Source organism: Trichomonas vaginalis, chromosome V (genome assembly GCF_026262505.1).
Source record: "Trichomonas vaginalis G3 chromosome V, whole genome shotgun sequence".
NCBI lineage: Eukaryota > Parabasalia > Trichomonadida > Trichomonadidae > Trichomonas > Trichomonas vaginalis.
In genome coordinates, this window is record NC_067207.1 from 19,188,328 (window position 1) to 19,213,603 (window position 25,276).

Here is a 25,276-nt window from a genome sequence, read left to right on the forward strand (position 1 = left end):
AAATTTATTCCTTAAAATACTTTCGGGTTAAACACCAAGGTTACAGAGTGCATACGAAGAACATATATCCTATCAATACTCAATCAATTAGATTCCGAATTATTTATTTTTGAATTTTATTCGATATTTGAACACACTGGATGAGTAATATTGCTTCTAATACAAAAGTTAGATACAATTCCAGATTCACAAATCGAAAATAACCAGCCAATACAATTTTATTATATTTTGTTTTTTTATTCTCAAGTTATTATAAAGGATGAATATATTAGACACTATGTTTTTAATTTCTTTATTAAAAAGTTTAGATCACACATTTTCCCTCCTAAAATCTCGTTGAAAATAAATTTTTGTCACCTTTTGTAAATAAATAAGTTTAGAATTTAGAAGAATTTGATGGAATTATGTGACATACAAACAAATAATGATTACAGAGTTCCATCAAATAGATCTAAAAACCCTAGAATGAGACATATTAAATCGAAAAATAAAGAAATGGACTCGCAATTAATTAATTATCCAAATAGAGAAAAACCTGATGAAAATCTGAATATAATGGATATGTTAGATCAAAAAAGACAGCTTTTAATACAAATTAAAGGTGTTAAATCAGAAATAATTGAACTAGAAAAAGCATATAAACAGCAAATTTATAAAACAGAATCGTTATTACTTCAAAACTCGCCATCTCAGAAAGAAGATGAGTATTCATATTCAAATAAAGTACTTTTATTAGAAAATATACTTAAAACAGAAAATAGTCAATTTAAAATTTCCAAAAAATCATTTACAGACGATTTAAAAGATGCATTAGCCAATGAAATCATAGAATACAAGCAGTTAATACGATCAAGTTCGCGCGAATACATTAAAAAACGAAATGAATTTTTAAAAGTTCAAAATTCGATCGATCAAATACATAAAAACTCAAACATAGAAATGGTTGAAACACAGAATATTATTATTGATGACTTAAAAGATGAGTTATCCCTATTAAAAAGCAAAGAATTAAAATTTCAAGAAGAATTAAAGAGTTTAGTTACAGATTCCATTACACCCGACTACGATGGTGTTGAATACGCAAACTTATGTGAGCAATACGAGAAACTAAAGTACTACCACACTAAGAAATTACTTGCAAAGAAAGATTTAGAGAAAAGAAACAAAAAAGAACTTGAAAAAGCTCTGGAAAGGCAAAGAGAAATCAATAGAGAGATCAATGAGAGAGCTGAGAGAGAAAGATTCAGAACAATGATGAAAAGCAGGATTTCGTCATCAAAAATGTCCAGAAGAGAGAGCAGAGCAATTGAATTTCTTGAAAATCAGAAGAAGTCAAAACTCCAACAAAAGGAAACGATAAGTTATGAGTTGAATCAAGATGAACCAATAATTGATAGTGAATCAAAGATTTTGAGCGATAAAATTTTGGGTCATGAAATTCCAAGCAAAAAATCTGAAAAACCAAAAGAAAAATCAGATACTTCTATTGAAAAAGTCGAAATCCCTAAGAATCAGCCTGAAAAAGGGGAAATTCAAATTTCATCAAATGAATTACCAGAAAAGATCGAATCAATACAACCAAGGACAAATGAACAAGAGAAGCTATCTCAAAATGAGTCACTAAATCCAACAGAAGAAAAAGTTCAAGAAATTATTCTTTCCAAGCCAGAAGAAACTCAGCAAGTTATAGTAAAAGAACAAACAGATGTTAGTTCCAAACCACAGAATGTTATTGATGATAATGAAATCAAATCATTTGAAATTCCAGAACAAAGAGGGTCATCAATTAAAGTTCAAGAAGAGACTGATAAACAAGTTACAATAGTAATGCCTGATGAACAAATTATTGATGTAGTTGAAGAAAACTCGGAAATAAACACTTCAATTCCAGAAAAAGAACCAGAAACACAAGAAATGGATGTATCATCCAATAATGAACAAATTGATAACGTAAATGTTCAAAAAGAGCAACCAGCATCTCAAAATGAAAGAGATGAAATAATTTTAGAAGATTCGGCTCCAATTAATGAGAAAGAAGATGAGGAACCGAAGAACATGATTGATGATACAGAGAACATAGACTTATCACTAAATATAATTGATGAAAAAATAGATGAGGCAGATTTAGATCTTAAAACCAGAGACATTAAGGAAAAGATTGAGCAAAGTCAACAAACAGAAGATAAGCAAACTGAAAATACAACTAATCTGCAGATAGAGACAGAAACACCCAAAATTGAAAATTTACCAAATGAAGAAAGATCAAATGATACTGTAAAAGAAGAAAATAATGAGACAACTAATATAATAGACCAAAAATCCATAGAAACAAAGCCTGAACCTGAAAAAATTTCCAATGAAAATTTAGATCAACAAAATCAAGAGGATTTAGCCATTACCAATGCAACTGATAAAGATATAGTAAACCAAAATGATACAGAAGAAAAGGAAAAAATTGAGATAATTTCTCCATCAAAATTGAATCTGAAAATAGACGGAATAATATCCGAATCTGATGAGTCTGTAGGCACTATGCTTACAATCGAGCCAGAAAAGGATATTCCAGAAATTATTGATCAAAAATCTGAACAGACAGCAAATAATGACAGTTCAAATGCATCTGCTAACTCCAATGAAAGTAATAAAGAGCATAGAGTGAAGTTTATTAATCTTGGAGGCCTTGGAAAACCGTCAAAATTAAGAAGAACGAGATCAAGGCCAAAAGTTGTATACGAGATATCATTTACAGATGACTTTGTTGAAGCAATTGATTTTAAATAATATTGTTTTGTTTTGTAAAAATATTTTTTTCAAATAATATTTTTTTATTCAGCAAATAACGAAAACAATAATGCAGGATAAGATCAAACATAAACTACTCAATTATAACAATATTCATCGTCAGGACCTTCTTCTGTCCTTTTGACACCTTCATCAACGAGATGCATGATATAATTTGTCGTGTTGAGGACCTCGAAGTAGAGAGGGGACTTTCTGAACCCATCTGGAAGGAATTCGATGAAGAATTCGTGAGCAATTATCTGATTCATGCCAAATCTTTCGGCTGGGTTTGGTTTCAGCATTCCTGAGAGTAGGTTTCGTGCGGAAGGACACAATTTCTGAGAGATATCATCATCCATGTCGATGGAAGTGATATTTACGTTGCATTTTGTCAAAAGGAAGTAGAAAGCGGTTCCCAATGCGAAAATGTCTGTAGAGAAATTCAGTATTCTGTTCTGTTCGACTTCCGGAGCAATGAAAACTGTCTTTTTGTAATCATTTACTTCGATAAACTGTTCTGAAGCGTGGCTGAATCCAGTAAGGATGGCTTTGGACTCAGATTCCAAAATGATATTTTCCAAGCTGATGTTGCCATGAACAATGTTGCGATTGTGAAGATAATTGAGTAAATCTATCAATCCCCACATCATTTTGGCAACTTGCTGGATGGTAAATTTCATTTCTCTCTCGAGCAAAGCGAAATAGAGATCGCCAAGGTTGTAATATGGTGTGACATAAATATAATATTTTGCGGCTTGAATATATTGACTGATTTTGATAATATTGGTATGGCTAATGGTGGAAAATATTGATACTTGGCGTTTGTTACGAATAGATATTGATCTGCGCTTTGGCATAAATTTAATGGCGCATTTAGCATGAGTGTCCATATTGATAGCATAAAAGCAGTTGGAATCATCATTCTCGGATAGATTGCAGATAATATTGTAGTTGTTGCCTTTCAAAAGTTCCTGGGCTTGAGAAACTTTTTCGACTTCAGGGATTTCTTCGTCAGCTGAAAGATCTTCGTATCCGCTTTCTTCTTCCTCTTCGTTGATATCTTCATTTGAAAACTGTTGCTCATCTGGGAGTTGATTCATTTCTCTTGTGTCACTTTTCTGCTTTTCCAATCTTTTTCCAAAATTTTTTGGAAAAAAAGTTTCAACTGGAAAATTTTGTTTCTTTTTAAGATTGGTATATCAACATTATGTCAATGCTGTCAATTTTGTAATCCATTTTCTTTAATATTTACTATATTTATGAAATTAATAAAATTAATTTCTAAACAACTGTATTGCGAGCATGAAAACTATCATAAAATTTTATTATTCACATTAGATAGTCTGCAGGATGATCTCATGCTATCTATTCTTTATTCCGTATCACCTTTTAACAATGCTTTCTAATTTATAATATAAAAAGGGTAAGAAGCTGATACAAATATACTATCTGCAGTCTAACAAAGCGATATTGTTTATATGAATTAATGAAATAAACAATATATTTAATAGTTTTTTATATTATACTAAATATGGACAAAACCAATGCTGACAATGACAGATCAATTTCTATCATGACAAAATAGTGATTGCATTATATATTTATCGTCTTAAATCAGTAATAAGTTTAATAAAGAAAGAAATATTATTTTGATAGACATTTAAAGGCGATTTTTACATAGTATCTTACAGTATGATCAAAAATCTGGATCCGTTATGAATTTAGCTCATTTGAATGTATCAGATCCTGATCGGAATTTAAAAAAGGGAAACCTATATTAATATGAGAAATCTGGAAGATGATTTCAAAATGATACATCTTTATGAAGCTATTATTATTTTCAGAGAGTATGATTCATCATGACCGGTTCATAAACAAAAAAACGATGATAGGTTTCAAAATTGAAAGATCATTCAAATCTAATAGGATCCAAAATCATATCAATTTATGCTTTCGTTCTTCATCTTCTCATTTGCAAAGTCAGAAGATTTCTGTATTAAAGCACGTGATTACGAAGGAGCTTGTTCCGAAGGTAAAACAGTTATTTCAGACATAACAACTTTTTATAAATCTTTCGAAACCACGAAAGGTAACACATTAGAAGTTCTGAATACTCCAAATTCAGTGATTACAATCGACTTTTCTAAGTTTCATGACTGTACACTTATGATCAGCGGTCGTGATTCTTCCAAGATCGCCATTATTAATCCAATTGATATACAACATTCACACATCACATTACAGTACATGACTATCCGTTTCGATGATACAAGATTTGTTCCAGTTTTCATTCACGAACTTAGTTTAGTCAACATCACATTTGAAAACGCAGAAACGATTGAATTATCTACTGAACATCTGAATTCAGATGCATATTCAATACAATTCTTCAAGAACATGTCATGTGATCAACTTGGTTTACAAATCGGCGACATTTCAATGCTTCCTAAACGTGATGCATACATCAGTATCAACGGTGTCAAGCCATCAAGAATCTACCACTTCTCATCAGATGTTAACGTTTCTGTTTCCACACCAGAGTTAAATATAACATTTCCATCTGCGACATACCACTTTTATCCAGACAACATATCTAAAGTTCAGATCATTCATGACACCGATATCAATATGTATGTAACATCTCCACAAAACGCAGTTGTTCAGAAAGACAAGTACACATTTACAGTCAACAATGCAAATCTTATTGCAGACTATTCACGATTCAATGAAGGACCAACAGTTACAACAACCGGTCAATCTACAGTTACAGTTAAACAAAACGCCATCTTCTTAACAGTTAACAGTGGAACAACTATCCTCAAAGGCATCAAAGGAACAACACAAGGATCAACATTTTCAATCAACAACGGTGCAATTCTCCAATTATCAGATTGTGCAACACCTTATGAAGCATTTTATGTTTCTATCACAGGAACAGGTCAAATCACAACAGATGGAAACGTTGTATTACAACAAAACGGCATCTTCGAAGTATCATCAACAACATCTCCATCACAAATTGGCGAAAACATCACATTGTATGTCACAAATCCAAGACAGATGCACTTCACAGACTCCGAGTTCACAATCGATACAATCAAGTTCGATGATGATGCTAAATTTTTCATCAATTTCGTTCCAAACATTCATGGTGGAGTAACAATCAAAAACGGTCTTGACAACTTCAAAACATCATTTAAGTATACATATGGACAACTTCCATCAAATGAAGAATCAGAACAGCTCATGAAGAACAACTATTATGGAATCTGCAGTCCAACTATCAATTGTGACGAAATCACATATGAACTTATTGACGGTGGTCTTCACGGATTCAACAACGATGACAGCTTAGTCAAATTTGTTTGTGAGAAAGTTGAAGAAAACTATTGCACAGGTGTTACTCTTACACAACGTCCATTAGATGTATATCCACAATATTGCAGATACGATGATGGTTCATCATACAACTGCAATCAACCATATCTTGATATCACAGATGATAACATTTCAAACCTTGCAAACTTTGTTCCTAAGACAGCTAAACTCATCACTATTCAAGCAGAAGCCAACTTCACTAAATATGCAAACTTCACAGGTCTTAACTTACCAAACATCACACTCACAGGATCACAAACTGCATCTATTGACTTCACAGGTGTCGATTTTGGCAATATCATCATTGATTCAGTATCTACTAAACTTAATGGTACAGATAGCACAGCAATTAGTTTACTTGTTACCGATAATGCAATTAATTTTGAAGGTTTTACCGATTTAGATAGTGAAAGTGTTGAATTAACACTTCCATCAATGAGACACTTTTTCACTTGGGTATCAAATGTTACAATCCCAGATAATACTCATATTACATTTGGAAATCTCAGCCATAAAATAATAAATGGTGTTGAATATAACCCGCAGTTAGTAAATTTCAAGCTACCACCTTTCAGTACATGTTCAGTTTATTTATCTCTAGGGAAAAATGTCAATCATTTCACCTCAATTTTAATATATGATCATCCAAGATATGTATTTCTAGATGGATGGGAGAACAAAGAACCTTTTTATATTTTCAGGAACGAAAATGAATTGCATTTCACAACATCATCTTATGCACCAATTAAAATCGGATCTGATTGGCTTAAAAAATCGATTTCTGTTGATTCAAATACAAAAGAAGGAAAAGTAACATTCCCTAAACAAGGAATTTCAGGTACTGATATTACTTTTACTGATGGAAATGCTTCTGAAATCATATTGTCAAATATTGATTTTTATAGTGCTAATATCACTAGTAAAAACCAGCAAGTGACAATTGATAGTGGTAAATTTTATGGCGATAATTATCTTAATAATGTGTTTATTAAAAGTTGTAAGCTGTCTTATAGTTCTAAACTAGATTTGAATGGAAATGCATCGATTATTAATATTTATATTGGATTAGACCATTATTATAATAATTCAAAATCCGTTTATTTGAATTTATCTAATTCTTCATCTGCCGACTTATTAAATATATCACAGGATCATGAGTCATAGCCAGAAAATTGGCCAATTGCCCAGGGAATTTTTAGAAAGATTGTCATGGATCCTGAAACATATATTTGGGGAAAGAAAACTTTCAAAGGACATTTTACTTATGAAAACAATTTTGTTCGTGTTTATTTTGAAGAGATACATAAGTCACATTGGGCTTCGATTTTGGGTATTACTTTCTCTGTACTAGTTGGCTTAGTTTTATTTATCCTATTAGCTCTATACTTCATAAAGTTGTATCGAAACCTTCGTCTTGAAAGCGTTGTCTCAAGGGATCCTCTTATTTCAGAGAGATTATAAACATATTTATTATAATTGTTATTCAAGATAAAAAAATTTAAAATTTTAACAATCATCAGTGATATAATATTGTAATAAGGTAATTTCGAAAGATTATGATATTTATTTTTGCTTCGATTTCGGAAATCTTAATGTCGGAATTGATAATTTATATTTTAAAAAGTGACATTTTTGGGATCAATGATCTTATTCCATTAAATTGCATACATTATCGAAGAAAATATGACTTGAATTTACAATCACTATACGAATAAAAAAAAAAAAAAAAAAAAAAAAAAAAAAAAAAAAGGCAGTGGGGCTTCCAGGCACTTCGTGCCCTCTAGCCCCGAAGATGTTTAGTATAAATGAAGTTCTTATATACGGGTCTTCCAGGAGCTTTTCACAAATTATATATGTTTTCATGTTTTGTCAAGACTTCTTCGTAAAATCAGACAAAAATAATGTTTAGGGTAGAAGGTTAGATATAACCTCTTTTCTAACCTCTTTTCTACCCTCTTGAATTTTCAAGACTTCTTCGTACATGTTTTGTCACTTTTCTGTCACTTTTCAGGAAAAAACATTTTTATTATATATATAAAATGAATTTTACAAAACCACCGTTACCCTTCTTTGGAAATAAGAGTAGATGTAAAGATATTCTATTGAGAGAACTTAAGAAACTACCGAATGGTCTAACATTTGTAGACTTGTTCGGTGGAAGTTTCTATATATCTCATTTGTGCCATACTGTATTTCCTGACTCAAAGATTATATGCAATGACTTCGACAACTATATGAACCGTCTCAAACATATACCAGACACAAACAAAATATTGAAAGAGTTAAAAGAAAAGATACCTATAGGTAAGATGGAACGTATACCATTAGATAAGAAAAATACTGTCAGAGAGGTTTTGAAAAAGGCAGAGTATATTGACTGGGATAGTATATCTGCTAGACTATTATATAGTGGTGCTATAAGAGTTCATGACATTGAAACACTTATGTCAAAAGTTTTATATCTTAACTATACAAATGTTTCAAAGAGAACATAGAAAAATATATTGAGGTATAGAGTTTGTGAGATGTCATTGGACAGAGTTGTATGAAAAATATAAAGACAAGGGAAATGTTTTCTTTATAGTGGACCCGCCGTTCTATAACACATGGGATTTTCAATACCAAGTAGACTGGACTTTGAGAGACTCTTTAGAAACTTTAGACGTTTTACATAACCATCCATGCTTTTACTTTACATCCGATAAAAGTGGTTTGGAAAGTGTCATGAGATGGTTAGAGGACATACATGACTATGAGTTTAGATACGATAAGATAGAATATGAGAGAGGTCCTATAAACTGGAGAAAGTGTCATAACAAAGAAATTTTACTAGTAAGTAAATGTGGTTTGAAATAGGACTACTTGTTTTAGGTTTTTTCCATTGTGTCATTTACTTATTTGACGTGGCAGAAGATATAGAGAATATGAAGATGAACCAATGCCTGCAAATGTTCAGTATATGTACTCGTAAGAGATATTTTTATCTAATATTAAATGGACGCACAGAACTTAGCGAATGCACAGCAACCTGGACAACCAAACCCAGAGAATATTCCAAATGAAGTTAGAATACAAACTGCAATGGCAAACTATGGTCAAGTGCCAACAGATGTACAAATGCAAACTGCCATGTCAAATGACGCTGCGTTAGGCTTACCACCATGGTATGCAAATATGAGATGGAAAGAGTTTTATACAAACCCTGAAGTGGGATATAAACAACTCTATGCAGATGACGCGAACACAGGAGTTGACCCAGAGTATGTTTTCTACCAGAGGAGAAATAGAATGTATGAGCTCCAGTTAAAGAATGCAATGGAACTCAACAGGAACGTAAGAGACTAGGCGACATTAGATTTTTACATATAGTAAAATGGGTTTCTTTGGAAGAATAGGAAACTTCTTTCGAAATGTTGGAAGAGGTATATGGAATGGAATAAAAACCGTAGGAAGAGGAATTTGGAACGGAGTCAAAAATATTGGTAAAAGAGTAGGTCAGTTCGTTGGTATTATACCTAAAGACCCTGAACCAGAAGAACAAGCTCCTGTTATACAACAGCCTGAACCTGCACCACAGTCTAGTTGGCAACCAAATCCAACACTCAACCGTATTAAAAAATTATATTTTTACCGTTCGATAGTAGTTGTATATGAAACTAAGTTCTAAGTAAAACGCATGGTATAATGGAATTATTCTTTTTCTTCCATCTGTAGTAAACCATACTTGAAAGTCTGAAATACTTCCACTTGGTGGTTCGTATAACTTTGTAGGTTTTTCGTAAAAGTCATTTGCCAAGCATAAGAAAGAGTTTTGGGCGCCAGAAAATGAAGCATGAACAATAATAGCAGCTGGGTCGAAAACATCTTTAAATAAATATGGTTCATCTCTTGCATATCGACTGTAAATATTTGCTAAAGGAAGTTCGACTTTCTGATTTAACATTCTTTGCAAATAATACCATGACATTGCAGTGAATTCTGTATATATTTGTTCGTCTTTCTTTGGATTGTCTTCGTAGATTTGAAATGACACTTGTGAATTTTGTTTGTCATATACAATTCTCACATAAAGTGTGCTCTCGGTATTTGCATATTCATCAGCATATTTTGCATAACATGAATTTATTTTATCTTCTATATTTTTTTAACGCAGTCTGTAGAGAAGATGAAAGGTCAACTTGTATTAGCTCAATTTTTCCCACATTTTTCGTTTCCCTTCAGATATATAATCTATATGAAACCTTACAATAAATGGAAAACTTTTATCTTCTACAGACACAAACTTCATTCTACGAAAGCCAATAGCTTTTGTGACAGATGGGTCTCTTAGCCATCTTAATGGGTAGTCAAAACGATAGCCTTCATGCTTTACGGTCTCTGTCTCAAACTTTTGACCGACATTCGTAAAAAGTTCATCTAATGGTTTAGTTGTAGCAACTCTTGAATTTTCTTTTTCTATTGGAAGCATATTTTATCTAGAATAAAAATGTCAAATGAAACAGCGTCTATGAGAGAAATACAACACAACCGACAACTCATTATACAAGCTCTAAATAAGAACACAACAAACTTTTCAAACTATTCTAAGATATCTGAGTCATTGAAAGAAGGAAACTTAAAACTGACATTAAACCCAATGACAGATGAGTTTCTGTTTCAAGACAATAAGAACCATACTGTCTGTATAAATCCAACAAAAGGAACTTTAAACGAGAAACCTATATCTGAACTTCTTTTGAAGGCAGATATTGACAACAAAGCTGACAAAGAGTATGTAGATGCAACAAGAGACTATATTCTCGCATGGACAGATAGAACATACCCACAAAAACACCATACACATAACATCTATGACGTAGATGAACTACCAGCAATGTTAGATGACAAAGCGGATAAAACATATGTTGACAATAAAATGTCAAGTGAAGTGACAAGAGCTGACAAAGAATATTCTAAAAAGACTCATACACACGATTTCTTCGCAACTGTTGGTATAGAAAATATTGCAGGAACGGTTGAAGAACCTGATGGAACTGGTGGGGATGCATTGTATTGGAAACCTCCTAACTTTCCACAAGGTTTAACATCGGAGGATGACATAACGACGATGAAATACACTAGATGTAGAAATGTCTATGTCATGGAGGATGAAAACAAAGTTAAATTCACTGCTCAAGATTTATATGACAACAAAGCTGACAAAACATATGTTAACGATGAGTTAGATAAAAAAGCTGACAAAACATATGTTAACGATGAGTTATATAAGAAAGCAGACAAAACAGAGCTTCAAACGTTAAAGACAGAAATACTTCAAACACTATATCCTATAGGTTCTATTTACACGTCAATGAACTCTACCAGACCAGAAGTAGTACTTGGTCTCGGAACTTGGACTCAAATAGTCGACAGGTTTTTGTATTGTGCAAACTCTTCAAAGGAAACAGGTGGAAGTAAAACGATTTCAGGTGAAAACTTACCTGCGCACAGTCACTACATAGATTTAAGTACATCTCAAGCAGGTTGGCATAAGCATAAATTTTGGGATTGGCACGCCTTGAAAAAAGGTAAAGGATATGATGTTAAAGACAACGTTCAGTTTGCTATAAATTGTTTCTGGGGTAACACACAGGGAGAAGGAAACCATACACATCGCGTTTCAGGGTATACGCAAACAACAGGACAAAGTAAAGACTACATGCCACCTTACATGACAGTTTACGCATGGTATAGAAATGCTTAGTCGTCATTTTCAACTTCTTTAGCATATTCGTCAGGAGTTGTCTTATATTTGTTAGGAACAGTCTTTGAAAGTATACCACCTTGAACTTTGACAAGTTTGAAACGAGGTCTGACAATAGTAGTTTTATCTTCTGCTTGCAGTCTGTACATTTTGCCATGTTTGCCTAAAACTTCATAATATTCTCTTGTATACTTTCTTCTATTTTTACGAACACGAATGCGAGTACCTGTCGAGTTCCCATTGTTGTCATAGTCAATAGTATTTTCATATGGGTCGCGTTTAGGTATTTCTATTTTTACTTTGTCACCTTTCTGAAGTTTGAAGCCTGGCATTCTTTCTTGTTTGTCTCTTTTGACTAAACTATTAAATATATAGTCTTTCTCTAAGTCAGGGTTGTTTTTCATTTCTTCAGGGGAATGGTTTCCCAAACCTTTTTGTTTACGGCTATTGTAAATATTTAAAACTTGTCTCATCTTTGCCATGGAGAAATGTCTGTACTTGTCGTCATATGACATTTCATCTACCTCACCACCTTGTGTTGGTTTAAGTCTCTTAAGATTTTTATACAACTGTCAATGACACCAAGAGCAGAATGGTTTTGGTCGACAATGAAATATTGGTTTACATTTTTTGAACGCAGATAGTTTTTAATATCGTCTGATTTGAAAGAACGTTCACAGTCAGATGTCAGTTTTGTTGGATGGTATTTGTCAACGAATATTGTCAAAGCAGTTTTCACATCTAAAATATTTTTGGACTGTAATGGTATGGCTTCACAGTATCTTGTGTTTTGACCAACAAATATTAGCCAGTATGGTGGTCCATCTTCTCTATACCTCGGAATGTTTTCCAAGATATCCATAAACCAAGCATTTGGTGTTGAACTAAAGATTTTTATCATGAGTGCTTTCTTTGTCGCTTTAGAAACATAGGGGTCCTTGTTCGGATTCGTCATTTTTTACCCTATAAGAAATGGGTTTATTTGGCGCATTAGCAGGAGTTGCATCCAGATTTTTGCCCGCAGTGGGAACAATAGCCAGAGGTGCATTTGGAATTGGAAGGAAGATTTTGAGTACATTAGGTATACTTAAAGAGAAAGCACAACCTATTATACAAACTGTACAGAAAGGTTGGGATGTAGCACGAGATGCAGCAAATCTTATTCCAAATCCTGAAACAAGAGGAAAAGTTCAAGGATGGATGGACAATGTTTCCAGACAAGCAGGAAACTACTATAACAAAGCAAATGACTACTATAACCAAGCAGGGCACTATATGGACCAAGGTGAAAGATTCTTTAACAGAGGATATAACCATGCACAACAGTGGGTAAACAACAACCAACCGCAACCGCCTCAAACGTGGGGAATGTAAATTTTTTTACTGAGATGAAATGAACAATACAGCATTGAGACAAATGGGCTCAAGATGGATTTGTCGGCTTCCAGCAGTTACACAACCACGTGTTTGTCAAGTTCTTCCTATACCTCAGGAAGTTTTAGACCGACTTAAAAAACCTAAACAACCAGTTGAAAACAAACCAAACTAAAATTTTTTACTGAGATGAAATGACCGAAGAAGTTGAAACGGTAGATTTGACACCACAAACAAAAAGTTCAGAACCATTGTCAAAACCTGTCAAAGAACTTACAGATGAAGAGAAAATTCAATAATAGAAAGTGCCAGGTCTGGAAATACAAACCCTAACTATAAAGTCACTTTTCATAGAAATGGAACGGCTAGTATCTCAAAAAAGAAACAGACTCTCACAAATAAAATATTGAAGTCTGAAGGAGCTTTCGAGACAACAGATGGAAAAGTTTACTTCACTGACCAACAGTTCATTATAGAACATCTCATTGACTTAGAGTCGAAATATTCTAAACTTTACAACAAACACAAAAAGTTGAAAGGAAAACAAAAACAAATGGCATATGATATTTACGAAGATGTTGACGACACAACCATACCTGCAAGTGAAGTAAAGTCAGGTGAACCGAAAAGTGACGAAAAACCGATAGAAGAAGGGAAGCCACAAACTGAAGAAAAACCAAAACCAAAGTTTAGTTTGGAGACTAAACCAAGTCAACCTTCATTAGCTGGTATGGGTTGGCGTCAAAGACTTCTGGTAGCAGGAGGTTATGTTAAGTAAAGAAAACAGTATATTTTTCAAAAAAATATTTTTTTTATTTTATTTGAAATGTACGCTGAGTTTGTTGGAAAAGACCGTTGGGAAACTTGTTTGTTAGATGAGAAATATGAAATTCACTGTTGTGAGTCATTTGAAGTCAGAAACAAAAAGACAAAAAGAGTTTTAAGCGGATGGGAGGGAAATAAAGGATATGCTATTATGAGGATGGGTGGAAAAAACTATTTTAAACATGTTGTCATTGCAACTCATTTTATACCGAATCCTAACAATTTACCTTTTGTAGACCATATAAACCATATAAGAAACGACAATAGACTTGAAAACTTACGTTGGGTTACTCGTTCTGAAAACAGTAAGAACAGAGGCAAATTTAGAGATATTGTATTCGAATTTGTCGACGAACTAGAAGATGAAACAATTGAAATTACAGACTATGGCGAGCATACGTTTGAGTTTTACTACTATAGCGAAGAACAGGACTCTTTCTACTTTTATACCGGCGTAAACTATAGAAAATTACAAGTATGTTTTACTAAGGCAGGCTATGCTTATGTATACGCTAGAGATACAGATGGAAAATACGTTAAAATACTTCTTAACAAATTCAAGAAGCTATATGGCATACCATTTTAAAACAGTATTTTTTTATTTTTATAGAAATGCCCCCGTATAGAATGGATAGAAGGTCTGCTAGAATAAAAGCAGAGTTAGAAAGATATGGTTGGAGACTTTCAAAGAAGTTTAAATATAGGAAGGGAAGACCCATAAAAGTCTATGACAAACTGGCTGGTCTGACCTACGAAATGGACTTAAAAACAGCGCGAACCAATTATCCAAACAGACTAGAGAGGTTAGAAGAAGAACGTCTTATGAACTTGCCTTTCGATGTTAGTGAGCCGCAGGTTGAAGGACACGACGGCTTTGCCAGGTTCTACTGGAAACATAACGAACAATTGCATCCTTTGAGAAGGAAAAAAGGAAAAGGTGAAGACAAACATGCTCCCATGGAAAGAACAAGATATGCATATGAGAAGTATCGTGAAGTTAGAAGTCAAATTACATCTGGTCGAACCTTTACAGTAAACTTTGACGAAGGAAAGAACAAAGAAGGCTTCATGGGAGTACTTGCTGCCATTCAAGACGGAAATAAGAAAGGATACAATCTCAGACTAACCGTAACAGATTTGGACGGTCATATATACTATGCGCATGGCAATGTCACAACAGCTGCAATGCTTCTTGACGCTTTCAAGACTACAAAGAGAGAACAAATGGTTGACTCCGACTCAGATATTTTGAATGCAATTGAAGGAATTGTAAGCGTGAAGTTCGAATGGTATCAACCTAACCCTCAAGCAGTCAGACAACATGCTGGATACTTCCCGTTCATAAATAAGTCTGACATTGACTTGACAAGGTATGGAATTTACAATTCAATTGAAACAATTGTCAATGAACCTTGCATTCTTACATGTCTCAGGAACTCTGGTCTTGTTACAGATGAGAAGATGAAGTATCTTGAGTCATGTGTGAAGACAAGGTACATTCTCAGAGGTCAATTGGCAAAAATTGCACCGTTGGCAAATGTCAATATCCGAGTCAGCATACCTACAGCTAAAGCGTTCTTCACATGACGACTATGTTGTTGAGTTTCAATTTACCATGGTTGAAGATTGTAATTGTCCACAACCACTTCATGTTGAACGAAAGTCTTACAAACCCATTGTTCGGAAAAGGCAAGTGCAAACATTGTCAGAGCTGTAAACATTCTTTTCGAGAAAGGTTTGTTGGAACCAATTCCAGATGACAAGCTGACAGAAACTTTTGTACCAAAAGACAAACAAACTTTTCATTGTTAGCAAGACCAAAAGTTGTTTCCAGACAAAAGTTCTAGTACAAAAGAAGTACACAGTTCCAAAAGGAGTTGGATTGTTCGGATACCAACCTGAACCAGAAGAACTTCCAATGAGGTTGCAAGAACTTCAAGATGCTATAAACAAACTTCCATTGAGACATCCAATTGACGTCAAATTGTATTGGAGAGCATCTGAGTTAGGTCAGAAGGTTTTATATGAAACAGGTTGCTTCGACGATGTTTATGAGATAACAGGAGAAGTTTCTCAGAAGATAAGAGACTCACTTGAATTTCCACGAACTGGTCGATTGGATGCGACAAGTTCGACTCAGATGAAAAGATATACTATGTCGACCTTAACGCTGCATACATGAGGTTCGTCCAATATATTCCAACTGGAATTCCAAACGAAGACGGTGAGTTCCCAGGGGAACTATTACAGTTGGAAAAGTCATACAACAACTGTATGATATTTAGGAAAGCTTCAAACCCCAAACTTGCAATGACATTAAAATTGCTTATGAATTCGACATGGGGGTATTCCATTAAAAAACCTCAAGAGATGAAGAGTAAACATTATGAGAAGGTCGACAACTTTGTTGAAAGGTTTTCTCCTTTTGTTTTGAAGTACGAATTCACTCAAGGTCAAAGTGGCTTAGTAACCACATTAAAACCTATTGTCGAACATTGGTCTTACCCTCAGTTCGCAAAGGCAGTCCTTGACAACTACAACAAATTCTTCTCGGAAGTCAAATCCAAAGTGAAGGTTTACTATGAGAACATCGATGCACTCATGACGAACGAAGAAGGCTATAACAAACTCATTGAAATGGGTTTAGTTGGTGAGAAAATGGGCTGTTTTAAGCTAGACAAGGTATTTTCCGAAGTTCATGTCCTCTCCAAGCGTAAGTACTGGGGTATACTTGAAGACGGCACAGAAATAAAACATTGCATGAAGTAAAAAATTGCATGAAAAGGCATACCATTTTAAAACGTTTTTAAAACAGTATATTTTTACATATATTAAATGTTTCAGGTTGAAAAACAAAGAACAAAAGTAGCAGATACAAAACCGTTAGACTATATCTTTACAAACGCTGGTAGGACTATATCAGATGAAGAAATTTCATCTCGAATTGTCTTTCATATACAACTACGGAAAAGTGCTGAAAAAGTATTGAAAAAAGAGGTGGAGCCAAAAATGGCTCGACCTCAAAACAAGCATTTTGTGAAGAATATACCACCCCGCGGAATTCCGCGGGGTGCTTTTTATACAAAATTCAACAGGTGAATTTTCATGAATTTCCTTAAGATAGAAAAAGTGAGTTAAAATGAGATTTTTATCGTTGTGGTCCGCCGGTTAAGCCACAAACGAATGTCCGACGGTTAAGCCACAAACGAATGTCCGACGTACCACCAAAAAATATTTTTTATTTTTATTGTAAGAACAGTATGACAGTCGAAGCAAAAACGTTCACGAACAAATCTAATGGCGAAACATTCACAAAAGGCACTTATAACGGTATTGAAGTCTTACGTAGAGACAAGGATGGTTATATAAATGCAACAAAGATATGTCAGCAGTTTAGGAAAGACTTTAGAAGGTTGTTGGAAAATAAGTCCTGGGAAGAGTATTTTAAGGCATTTTGTGAAGAATATACCACCCCGCGGAATTCCGCGGGTTGCTTTTTATACAATGTTAATGCAGGAATTCCGGATGAAATCAAACAGGTTAGAGGAATGTATGTAGACCCAAGACTTGTAAACTATATTGCAATGTGGGCTTCTCCAAAATATTGTATAGCAGTTGGAAAAATTATGGACTCCATAGACAAGAAAGTTCATGAGAAGTTAGATGAAGAAGAACTTGAAGATACAGTAGAGAATGCAAAACCTTTGTTCGAAGAAGAAGTTAGAAAAAAGTGCGAAAAACAAATAGAACATGAACGTGAGATATGTTCTGGTTATAGAGATTCTCCATACGAACTAGACCAATGGGAACAAGAAGATTTAAAGAGAGAATTTAGAGAATATGAACTCGCTAAGATAACATTAGAAGCTGCAGAAGAGAGGTTAAAAGCTTGGGGTCGTTTTGTACAAAAATATTGTGAGTAAATGAACCATTTATTTTCGACAAAAATATATTTTAGGGTAGAAGGTTAGATATAACCTGTCTTCTACCCTCTTTTCTACCCTCTTGAATTTTCATGACTTCTTCGTAAATGTTTTGTCAAGACTTCTTCATAAATGTTTTGTCATGAATTTCATCGTAATGAGTGTAAATGACCCAAAAATATATTTTAGGGTAGAAGGTTAGATATAACCTGTCTTCTACCCTCTTTTCTACCCTCTTGAATTTTCATGATTTCATCGTAAATGTTTTGTCATGATTTCATCGTAAATGTTTTGTCAAGACTTCTTCGTACATGTTTTCTAACCTCATGAGTTTTCCCGAAATAAAAAATAAAGTTGGTTTTTTTAAAAAAATATTTTTTTATTTTTATTGTAAGAACATGTTAGCAACAACAGCACCAAACTCTTTAGTCATGAATCCTACGTCAATGTTAGTAGAGATGAAAAGCTTCATTCCTTCTTCATATACTTTCGAAACAGAAATCCAGAAGATAAAGCAAGAACTTTTAACAAGTACTTTGGACTGTTGTGCGAAAGATGAAACAAATGAAGAATATCTTTATGAAATGCAGGATATTATTGACCATTTACCCAAATTGCCTGAAATTCAGCAACAAAAGCTCACTATTCCTGAATTCGATGAAATAGAAGTCAAAGCAACTGACTCAGTAGAAATAAAGAAGTTCATACGAAAGGTAAACTATGAATTCCTTGGATTTCATTGCAACCATAAAGTTATGGACATATATAAATCTGAAGAATTTAAGACCTACGACAACTTTGTTTCGTTAGTTGCTGAGTGTGTCTTGCAGATAAGAGATAAAGATAGAAGAGGTAAGGTATGGAACCAACAGATAAAACCAGCAGCCTTTGAGTTAAAGAGAGCAATTGACGCCTTAGTCATACTAGCAGGTAAGGTTTCAGAATATAACGCAAAAATGAACCCGCAATGTTCTAAATGTAAAGCAGCAATGAGGAAATATAACTACTCCGTCAAAGAGATAGAACGTATGCGAAACGACTATGCAGATTTAAAGAAAGATATGTCAAACATTGAGTTTGAAACAGTTGGAAAGATAGACAATGACACCAAAGTGGTTAGAATAGGTGATTTAAACGTAAGATACTCAAAGAAATACAACAAATATTCTTTGTCAGACATTTTATCTCCATCTGGAAAGAAAGCAAAGGACTGGGTTAGAATTGCTTCTAGTCAGAAAATTTTGACAAGAAATCCTGAGCTTATGATATCGGTAAGATTCTATGGAACTACAGCATATCTCATCGACAAAAGTCTTATACCAATAGTTTTGTTATGGTTAGACCCAGTTGTTGGATATAACTTCATAACATATGGTTTATTCGACTCAGAACGTTGCAGTGAAGGCTTACTTTACATCGTTCAGAAACCGAAGGACTTCAACACAAAAAGATATAAGATAGGAAGAACATATAATATAACTCTAAGATATGACAGTACAGTCAATAGAGTCAAGGTTGTGTTGGTTAACGATATGAGAGCTGCTGAAACAGAACTACTTGAAAAGTTTGAGAAAATGTATGGTGCTCCCATAAAAGGTAAAGAAACGTTTGAAGTAGATGAGATAGATAAAGCTATAAAATTATTTGACGAAGTTGCTGAAAAATACATGTAAAAATAACGTTTACCATGTAAAACGCTTATAAAATAACTGGGGTAGAAAAGAGGGTAGAAGACAGGTTAGATCTAACCATCTACCCTAAAATATATTTTTGCTGAATTCAGCAACAAAATTCTGAGTAAAATGGCATAAGATTGCTTCCCTCGGAAACAGTGAAGAACAGCGAGTAGGTAAGAAACCTTAGTCGCCAAAACTCTATGAAAAACAGTGAAATTTCTCTAGACCGACTTCCTTCGGGGTCGCCAAAACTCTATGAAATCGTAAATTTCCTTAAGATAGAAAAAATAAAGTTATTTTTATTTTTATTTATTTTTTTATCCGGAATATAAAGACAGATATGTCAACAACAGAGAACACAACAACAGTTATAGTCCATGAAGCTATAAATGAAGAATATGAGTGGGTTCAGTTTAACAAACAGTTACGTCTCATTCGTTCGGTCAAAGACGATATGTACCAAATGCAAAGTATTTTGACAGCATGTTTTGCTCCAGATACTATGAAACCACAGATTGGTTTGAATTAAATAGCACTCATGAAACTCCTCAGTGAGTTTGAACATGTAGAACTTAAAAAGATGTACCAAGACAGACAAACTTACCATCACATCTAAAAGGTATATATGTTCATAAGTTCCTAGTTAGTTCAATAGCAATGTGGGCTTCACCTCGTTATGCAATCTACATACTTATGCTACTTGACGAACTTTGTACAAAGCAGAGAGAAGATATGATGAAAGAAGACAAAAGCATTCAGAAAAGAATACCACGTTCGGTACCAAAAGGAAAGGAAAAGAACTATAAGTATATGATTTATACTGAAGAGATGGAAAATGAAGAAGATAAAGATATGGTTATGTTGCATTTAGTCAGAAGAAACAACAAAAGCTTTTACGACCTTGCTAAGATTTACAAATCTGACAGAAATTGGTTCTATCGCGAAAACTTACCGATTTCAATGACACCAAATGAAGATGTGAAACAAATAGTTCAAGATACGTTACCTCAAACACACTATGATATTAAAGGTTGTACAATTCTTACCTTCAAAGAAGATTTGCCATTGTTAAAGGAAAAAATAACAGAGTATTTTGACAACTTCAAACAAGCAGAGTAAATTGCACTCTTTATTTTTCAAGTTTGACTTCAGATGGCTCAGGTAGCTCTATAAAGTAAATTGCCTCGTCAAATCCTTCTGGCATTCCGAGTCCTTCCTTCCGACATTCCAAGTTCTTCCTTCTGGCATTCCGAGTCCTTCCATCCGACATTCCGAGTCCTTCCATCCGACATTCCAAGTCCTTCCTTCCAACAAGAAAAAAATTTCCTGACAACTGGAAAAAAATTTCCTGACAACTGGAAAAAAATTTCCTGTTGTTCGTCCGTAAACCATTCAAATTTTCGAAAATTGAGAACTTTTTGGTCGAACTTCAGAAAAAGTTTTTCCTTCCGACATTCCGAGTCCTTCCTTCCGACATTCCGAGTCCTTCCTTCCGACATTCCGAGTCCTTCCTTCCGACAGAAAAAGTTTTTCCCGACAACTGGAAAAGTTCTTCCATCCGACAGGACACAAACGAATGTCCGACGTACCACCAACCGACAGCCCCAAAGCCAGAAGAACCGACAGACCCAGCACCACAACAGACTTACTAAGACTAAACACTTACATTTTTCAAGCTTGACTTTTTACAATTTGAACTTTGTTTGCGTAGATATGAATTCTGAAAGAAGTATGAGGGTCTTGTATGACTTTGTACTTCTCCCATAGTTCATGTCTGTCAAACTTACCTGCCATGGACTCTTTCATAAGTTCATGAAATCGTCTTCGGACAATCCAGGGAAAAGTATGATATCAGTAAGTATTCTTTTAACATCCTTACTTAAACTCTTTGCTGTCTGTACACAAATGACAACAGAGATGTTAAAGTGTCTGAGCTTCTTAAGAATTCGACACATGTCTTGTTCTCTGTTCTTTAACAAAGGATGAGAAGCAAAGTCATCTAAGATAAGAAGACATCTGTGAGGGTAAGTCTTCCAATCGTAAGATTGCAATTTCTTCGAAATGTATTCTATCTCTTTCTGTTTGTTTCTGAAGTGTTTCTTCTCTAATATTCTCTGCATTTCCTCATTTGGGTCTTTAAACTTAGAATTGACATACTCATTTATAGCATTATACTTCAAAACTCTTCTTTGGTACTTCTTTATCCAATCCAACAACTCAGAGTCTTTTATACATACTAGTTTTGACTTTTTTATAATATCTTTGAACGAATTTACGGTTTGGTCAAATTGACCAGAAGTACTACAAATGACTACTAACTCATAGAATGGGTTCTTCTCATCTAGTTCTTGTTGTTGTGCAGCCATTTTAAGATAAGTGAAAGTCTTACCCGACCCAGGTGGTGCGATTAGACCTGTTATACCATTCTGAGCAAATAAGAACTTGTCATGTATGGGTTTTATCTGAGCATTTTCCAACTTCCTCTTGTTCTTATTTAAAACATTCTCAAATTTCTTGTCAATGTCAGCAAACTTTTTTTCTAACATATTTTTAGAAAAATTAAAATTTTTATCTTTTAGAAAATGTCTAGCGATTTCGCTATCTATATTCGAGACAAGCTTTTTGACAGCAAAAACATCTGTCGACCATAAAATCTTACATAGTGTAAACAAGAAAGGTGAATTTGTTCTAAAGTTCTGTTTCTGGGAATATGACAAGAACCATAAAACATTAGGCAGAGAAGTCTTTAAGTTTGTCAATGACAGACTTGTTGACAGAGATGACGCCGATTGGAAAGATGAAGTCCAACAAAAGTTCTTAGAATGCAAAAAGACACATGCGCTGTTCTTGAAGATGAAATAGAAAACAGAATAGAAGAGCTATTAAAGGACAAAGAACTTTTACAGAAATATGGTTCTGAGAAGTTTGACATAACTCCACCAGAGAAGAAGAAGAAGAGAGAGAAGAAAGAAAAGAAAGTAGAAGAAGAGAAGAAAGAACCAGAGCCAGTTCAGAGAAAAAGAAATTTGACATGTAAAAATAAAATTTTATTTTTAGAACATTTCTGGGTCAATGTCAATGTTCTCTTCCTCTTTAGGAGCAAACACTGGTTTAGACTCTAAAATCTTTTTACCTAATTTACCTTGAACTTCAACTATCTTAGACTCATAATATTCATAGTCGTCTGCTTTCTTTGGTTCATAAGGTATAACAAGTTTGTATGCTTTGCCTTCTTTAAGGTTTGAGAACTTTCTGTCAAAATTTTCTTTGACTGCTAACAAACCTTCTATGTCTAAGTCTTCAAATTTCGCACCATTTTTAGTCACAATAGCAAACTTAACTGGTTCGATGTTCCAAACTTTGTCAAATGTAGACTTTTCAAAATGGTAGAAGTAAACATTCAAATAAGCGAATGGGTCTAGTTCTTCTTTGACTTCTGTCATGTACTTGTTGACTGAAATATATTTTGCCATCTTTTCTATCGGATAAAAAAATATTTTTTTTAAATTTACTCAGAAAAATTTTTCTTTGTATATACGCCGTTCTGTATGTCTAAAAGATTTTTGACATTTGCCAAGAATGTTCGTTTAGACGCTGCCATATAACCATATTCTTGACAATATTGTTTATATTCATCGTACAATGACCTTTCATCTAAACACTCAAAGTCAGTTTCATCTATAAACAGTTCATATACACTCTTGTTTGCTTCTAACAATGTTTGTCTCTCTTCGGTATATGGAATTTGTCTTGGATTGAACTTAGAAATATCTAATGTCATAAAGTATGAGAACAAGTGGTTGTAAAAGTCAGATGTCAAAGTTTCTGCTAAGTCGTCAAAATATTCTGTATCTTGCATATGAGAATCTGACGTTCTGACAACTACATATCTTCTGTCAGAACTTTCTAACTTCATCGGAACAGCATTGTTTGAAACCATAATGAAATTTGCAACATTTTCACAAACTCTTTGGTCTTTATACTTTCTTTCAACAACTCCAACTTTGTCTGTTATAAGACTCTTCAAAGCATCTGAGTTCAAAACTTTTGTTGTATCTATACTTTGAAGTTCATTGCAAACTATAAGTTTCATATTCTCTATTGAAGAGTTAAACTTGCCACAGATGTTTTCTAAGTTTGTCATATTCGGATTCGAATAGCCCTCTAACAGTTTGCATAAAATATCTGTAAAGAAAGTGTTCTTACCAGTTCCTTGTTTTCCAATTATGATGAGAGCAGTTTCATTTTTAGCACTTGGATGTTGTAAGATATTTGCAAACCAACATAAGATATACTCATAAACCTTTTCGTTTCCATTGCATATAATTTCTTTGACATGGTCTAACCAAGCTTCTATAATATTTTCTTTCCATTCTACTTGTTCGTATTTATATCCAGTGAAGATAGAATAGAAGTTTGGAGAAGGTGTATAGAACTTTATACCTCGAACTGAAAAATCTTCTAACTTTGACAATAAGATATCCCAAGCATCTAACATCTTCATGCCAACTTGTACGACTTTTATTTTCTTAAGTTTCTGTCTACATTCTTGTTCAGACACTATTGTTGCTCTTGGTTTGTTAAAGACAACATCCCATTCTTTCATGACATAACATTCTGGGGCAGAGTCGACATAAATGACTAAACGTTTCAAATTCTCGACTGCTTTGTTATAGTCTCTAAATGGACACATATTTCTGAACGCTTGGAAGTCATAAAAATCTGAAACGTCTATTCTGTACATTTTTATAAAAATAAAAAAAATAATATTTTTTTATTCTTGACTTTGTTGTTGCATTTGTTGCATTTGTTGTTCTTGAGCTATTTGTTGTTGAAGTTGTTCTTGTAATACAATACTTTCACCAGTTGCATCTTCCAATTCGAAACTTTCTGCCGTCATTGACAAATACATAGGACATAAAAGTTTTACAGGAACAAAGTTTGCGTCAACTAAGGTTAAGTTTATGTTTGCTAAAGTGTTTGAGTTTACTAAAGCTGAAAACTCTGCATTCGAATGAACAATAGGCAAACCAGCAGAGAAAGTGTTGTTTATACGCATGAGTATCTTTTGGTCATAGTAGTTTCTGTCGACATTCGAATAGCACTTTGAACCTAAGTTTGAAACAATATATAAAATAGGTGTGCTTAAAGTCAATGGAACAGACATTCCTTGTATGACACCTTTTCCTGTTATAGGAAACTGTTGGTAGTAAAAACCAGATATAAGTTTTGTATTATAGCTCATATCGTTTATAGTAAACTCGGTCGGACATCCAAACATAATGAAACCTGCTCTAGTTGCAGCACATGTTACATCCGTCCTTAAAGTATTAAATAAGTCAACAAAACCTGTTGGTGGTATATCTGAGTAAGTATCTTCAAAGAAGTATTTTTTACCATTCACAACAACAAAGTCTTCTGGTGTCAAAAGAGCAAAACAGGCTTTAGTCGTCATTGTGTTTAAAGTTAGTTTACAATATCGTCCTTGAGGACTTTGTAAGTTTGTTGTTATAGAATTATATGACTCAGGGTTTTTAGTCGTAATAGTATAAACCACTATGTCTTCTGCCATTTAC

General features: G+C 33.8%; 16 protein-coding genes and 6 pseudogenes across 22 annotated transcripts, besides 1 other annotated feature; 16 read left to right on the top strand and 6 right to left on the bottom strand.

Moving 5' to 3' along the window:
* Positions 1-495: 495 nt before the first annotated feature.
* TVAGG3_0363980 (uncharacterized protein) lies at positions 496-2,781 on the top strand (the record flags this gene model as incomplete). Its single annotated transcript, XM_001312554.1, has 1 exon — positions 496-2,781. One exon carries the CDS (start codon positions 496-498, stop codon positions 2,779-2,781), a length of 2,286 nt encoding a protein of 761 aa, XP_001312555.1.
* Positions 2,782-2,833: 52 nt separating this feature from the next.
* On the bottom strand, positions 2,834-3,894 carry TVAGG3_0363990 (protein serine/threonine kinase protein; the record flags this gene model as incomplete). The annotated part of the gene is made up of 1 exon (XM_001312555.1): positions 2,880-3,881. The coding sequence occupies one exon, from the start codon at positions 3,879-3,881 to the stop codon at positions 2,880-2,882; it is 1,002 nt and encodes a 333-aa protein (XP_001312556.1).
* An 817-nt stretch (positions 3,895-4,711) lies between these two features.
* Positions 4,712-7,743, top strand: TVAGG3_0364000 (uncharacterized protein; the record flags this gene model as incomplete). Its single annotated transcript, XM_001312556.1, has 1 exon — positions 4,729-7,323. The coding sequence occupies one exon, from the start codon at positions 4,729-4,731 to the stop codon at positions 7,321-7,323; it is 2,595 nt and encodes an 864-aa protein (XP_001312557.1).
* Positions 7,744-7,878: 135 nt separating this feature from the next.
* Positions 7,879-25,276: part of a mobile genetic element that runs on past the window's edge.
* TVAGG3_0364020 lies at positions 8,199-9,015 on the top strand (annotated as a pseudogene). The gene has a single exon. A coding segment is annotated over exon 1 (817 nt).
* TVAGG3_0364030 (uncharacterized protein) lies at positions 9,154-9,461 on the top strand (the record flags this gene model as incomplete). Its single annotated transcript, XM_001312557.2, has 1 exon — positions 9,154-9,461. A coding segment is annotated over one exon (308 nt), but the record flags the coding sequence as incomplete, so codon positions are not given.
* On the bottom strand, positions 9,779-10,102 carry TVAGG3_0364040 (uncharacterized protein; the record flags this gene model as incomplete). The annotated part of the gene is made up of 1 exon (XM_001312559.2): positions 9,779-10,102. One exon carries the CDS (start codon positions 10,100-10,102, stop codon positions 9,779-9,781), a length of 324 nt encoding a protein of 107 aa, XP_001312560.2.
* Positions 10,646-11,902, top strand: TVAGG3_0364050 (phage tail repeat-like family; the record flags this gene model as incomplete). The annotated part of the gene is made up of 1 exon (XM_001312560.1): positions 10,646-11,902. The coding sequence occupies one exon, from the start codon at positions 10,646-10,648 to the stop codon at positions 11,900-11,902; it is 1,257 nt and encodes a 418-aa protein (XP_001312561.1).
* On the top strand, positions 12,875-13,276 carry TVAGG3_0364060 (uncharacterized protein; the record flags this gene model as incomplete). Its single annotated transcript, XM_051231516.1, has 1 exon — positions 12,875-13,276. One exon carries the CDS (start codon positions 12,875-12,877, stop codon positions 13,274-13,276), a length of 402 nt encoding a protein of 133 aa, XP_051101246.1.
* Positions 13,296-13,451, top strand: TVAGG3_0364070 (uncharacterized protein; the record flags this gene model as incomplete). The annotated part of the gene is made up of 1 exon (XM_051231517.1): positions 13,296-13,451. One exon carries the CDS (start codon positions 13,296-13,298, stop codon positions 13,449-13,451), a length of 156 nt encoding a protein of 51 aa, XP_051101247.1.
* Positions 13,471-14,054, top strand: TVAGG3_0364080 (annotated as a pseudogene). Its single transcript has one exon. A coding segment is annotated over exon 1 (584 nt).
* TVAGG3_0364090 (His-Me finger endonucleases family) lies at positions 14,103-14,687 on the top strand (the record flags this gene model as incomplete). Its single annotated transcript, XM_051231518.1, has 1 exon — positions 14,103-14,687. The coding sequence occupies one exon, from the start codon at positions 14,103-14,105 to the stop codon at positions 14,685-14,687; it is 585 nt and encodes a 194-aa protein (XP_051101248.1).
* TVAGG3_0364100 (uncharacterized protein) lies at positions 14,729-15,579 on the top strand (the record flags this gene model as incomplete). Its single annotated transcript, XM_051231519.1, has 1 exon — positions 14,729-15,579. A coding segment is annotated over one exon (851 nt), but the record flags the coding sequence as incomplete, so codon positions are not given.
* Positions 16,020-16,870, top strand: TVAGG3_0364110 (annotated as a pseudogene). The gene has a single exon. A coding segment is annotated over exon 1 (851 nt).
* On the top strand, positions 17,362-18,024 carry TVAGG3_0364120 (uncharacterized protein; the record flags this gene model as incomplete). Its single annotated transcript, XM_051231520.1, has 1 exon — positions 17,362-18,024. The coding sequence occupies one exon, from the start codon at positions 17,362-17,364 to the stop codon at positions 18,022-18,024; it is 663 nt and encodes a 220-aa protein (XP_051101250.1).
* TVAGG3_0364130 (organellar and viral DNA polymerase type B) lies at positions 18,423-19,191 on the top strand (the record flags this gene model as incomplete). Its single annotated transcript, XM_051231521.1, has 1 exon — positions 18,423-19,191. A coding segment is annotated over one exon (769 nt), but the record flags the coding sequence as incomplete, so codon positions are not given.
* On the top strand, positions 20,041-20,506 carry TVAGG3_0364140 (annotated as a pseudogene). Its single transcript has one exon. A coding segment is annotated over exon 1 (466 nt).
* TVAGG3_0364150 (uncharacterized protein) lies at positions 20,529-20,819 on the top strand (the record flags this gene model as incomplete). The annotated part of the gene is made up of 1 exon (XM_051231522.1): positions 20,529-20,819. The coding sequence occupies one exon, from the start codon at positions 20,529-20,531 to the stop codon at positions 20,817-20,819; it is 291 nt and encodes a 96-aa protein (XP_051101252.1).
* TVAGG3_0364160 lies at positions 21,372-22,066 on the bottom strand (annotated as a pseudogene). Its single transcript has one exon. A coding segment is annotated over exon 1 (695 nt).
* Positions 22,283-22,737, top strand: TVAGG3_0364170 (annotated as a pseudogene). Its single transcript has one exon. A coding segment is annotated over exon 1 (455 nt).
* On the bottom strand, positions 22,754-23,173 carry TVAGG3_0364180 (protein of unknown function, DUF4108 family; the record flags this gene model as incomplete). The annotated part of the gene is made up of 1 exon (XM_051231523.1): positions 22,754-23,173. One exon carries the CDS (start codon positions 23,171-23,173, stop codon positions 22,754-22,756), a length of 420 nt encoding a protein of 139 aa, XP_051101253.1.
* TVAGG3_0364190 (uncharacterized protein) lies at positions 23,209-24,444 on the bottom strand (the record flags this gene model as incomplete). Its single annotated transcript, XM_051231524.1, has 1 exon — positions 23,209-24,444. The coding sequence occupies one exon, from the start codon at positions 24,442-24,444 to the stop codon at positions 23,209-23,211; it is 1,236 nt and encodes a 411-aa protein (XP_051101254.1).
* TVAGG3_0364200 (uncharacterized protein) lies at positions 24,475-25,272 on the bottom strand (the record flags this gene model as incomplete). Its single annotated transcript, XM_051231525.1, has 1 exon — positions 24,475-25,272. The coding sequence occupies one exon, from the start codon at positions 25,270-25,272 to the stop codon at positions 24,475-24,477; it is 798 nt and encodes a 265-aa protein (XP_051101255.1).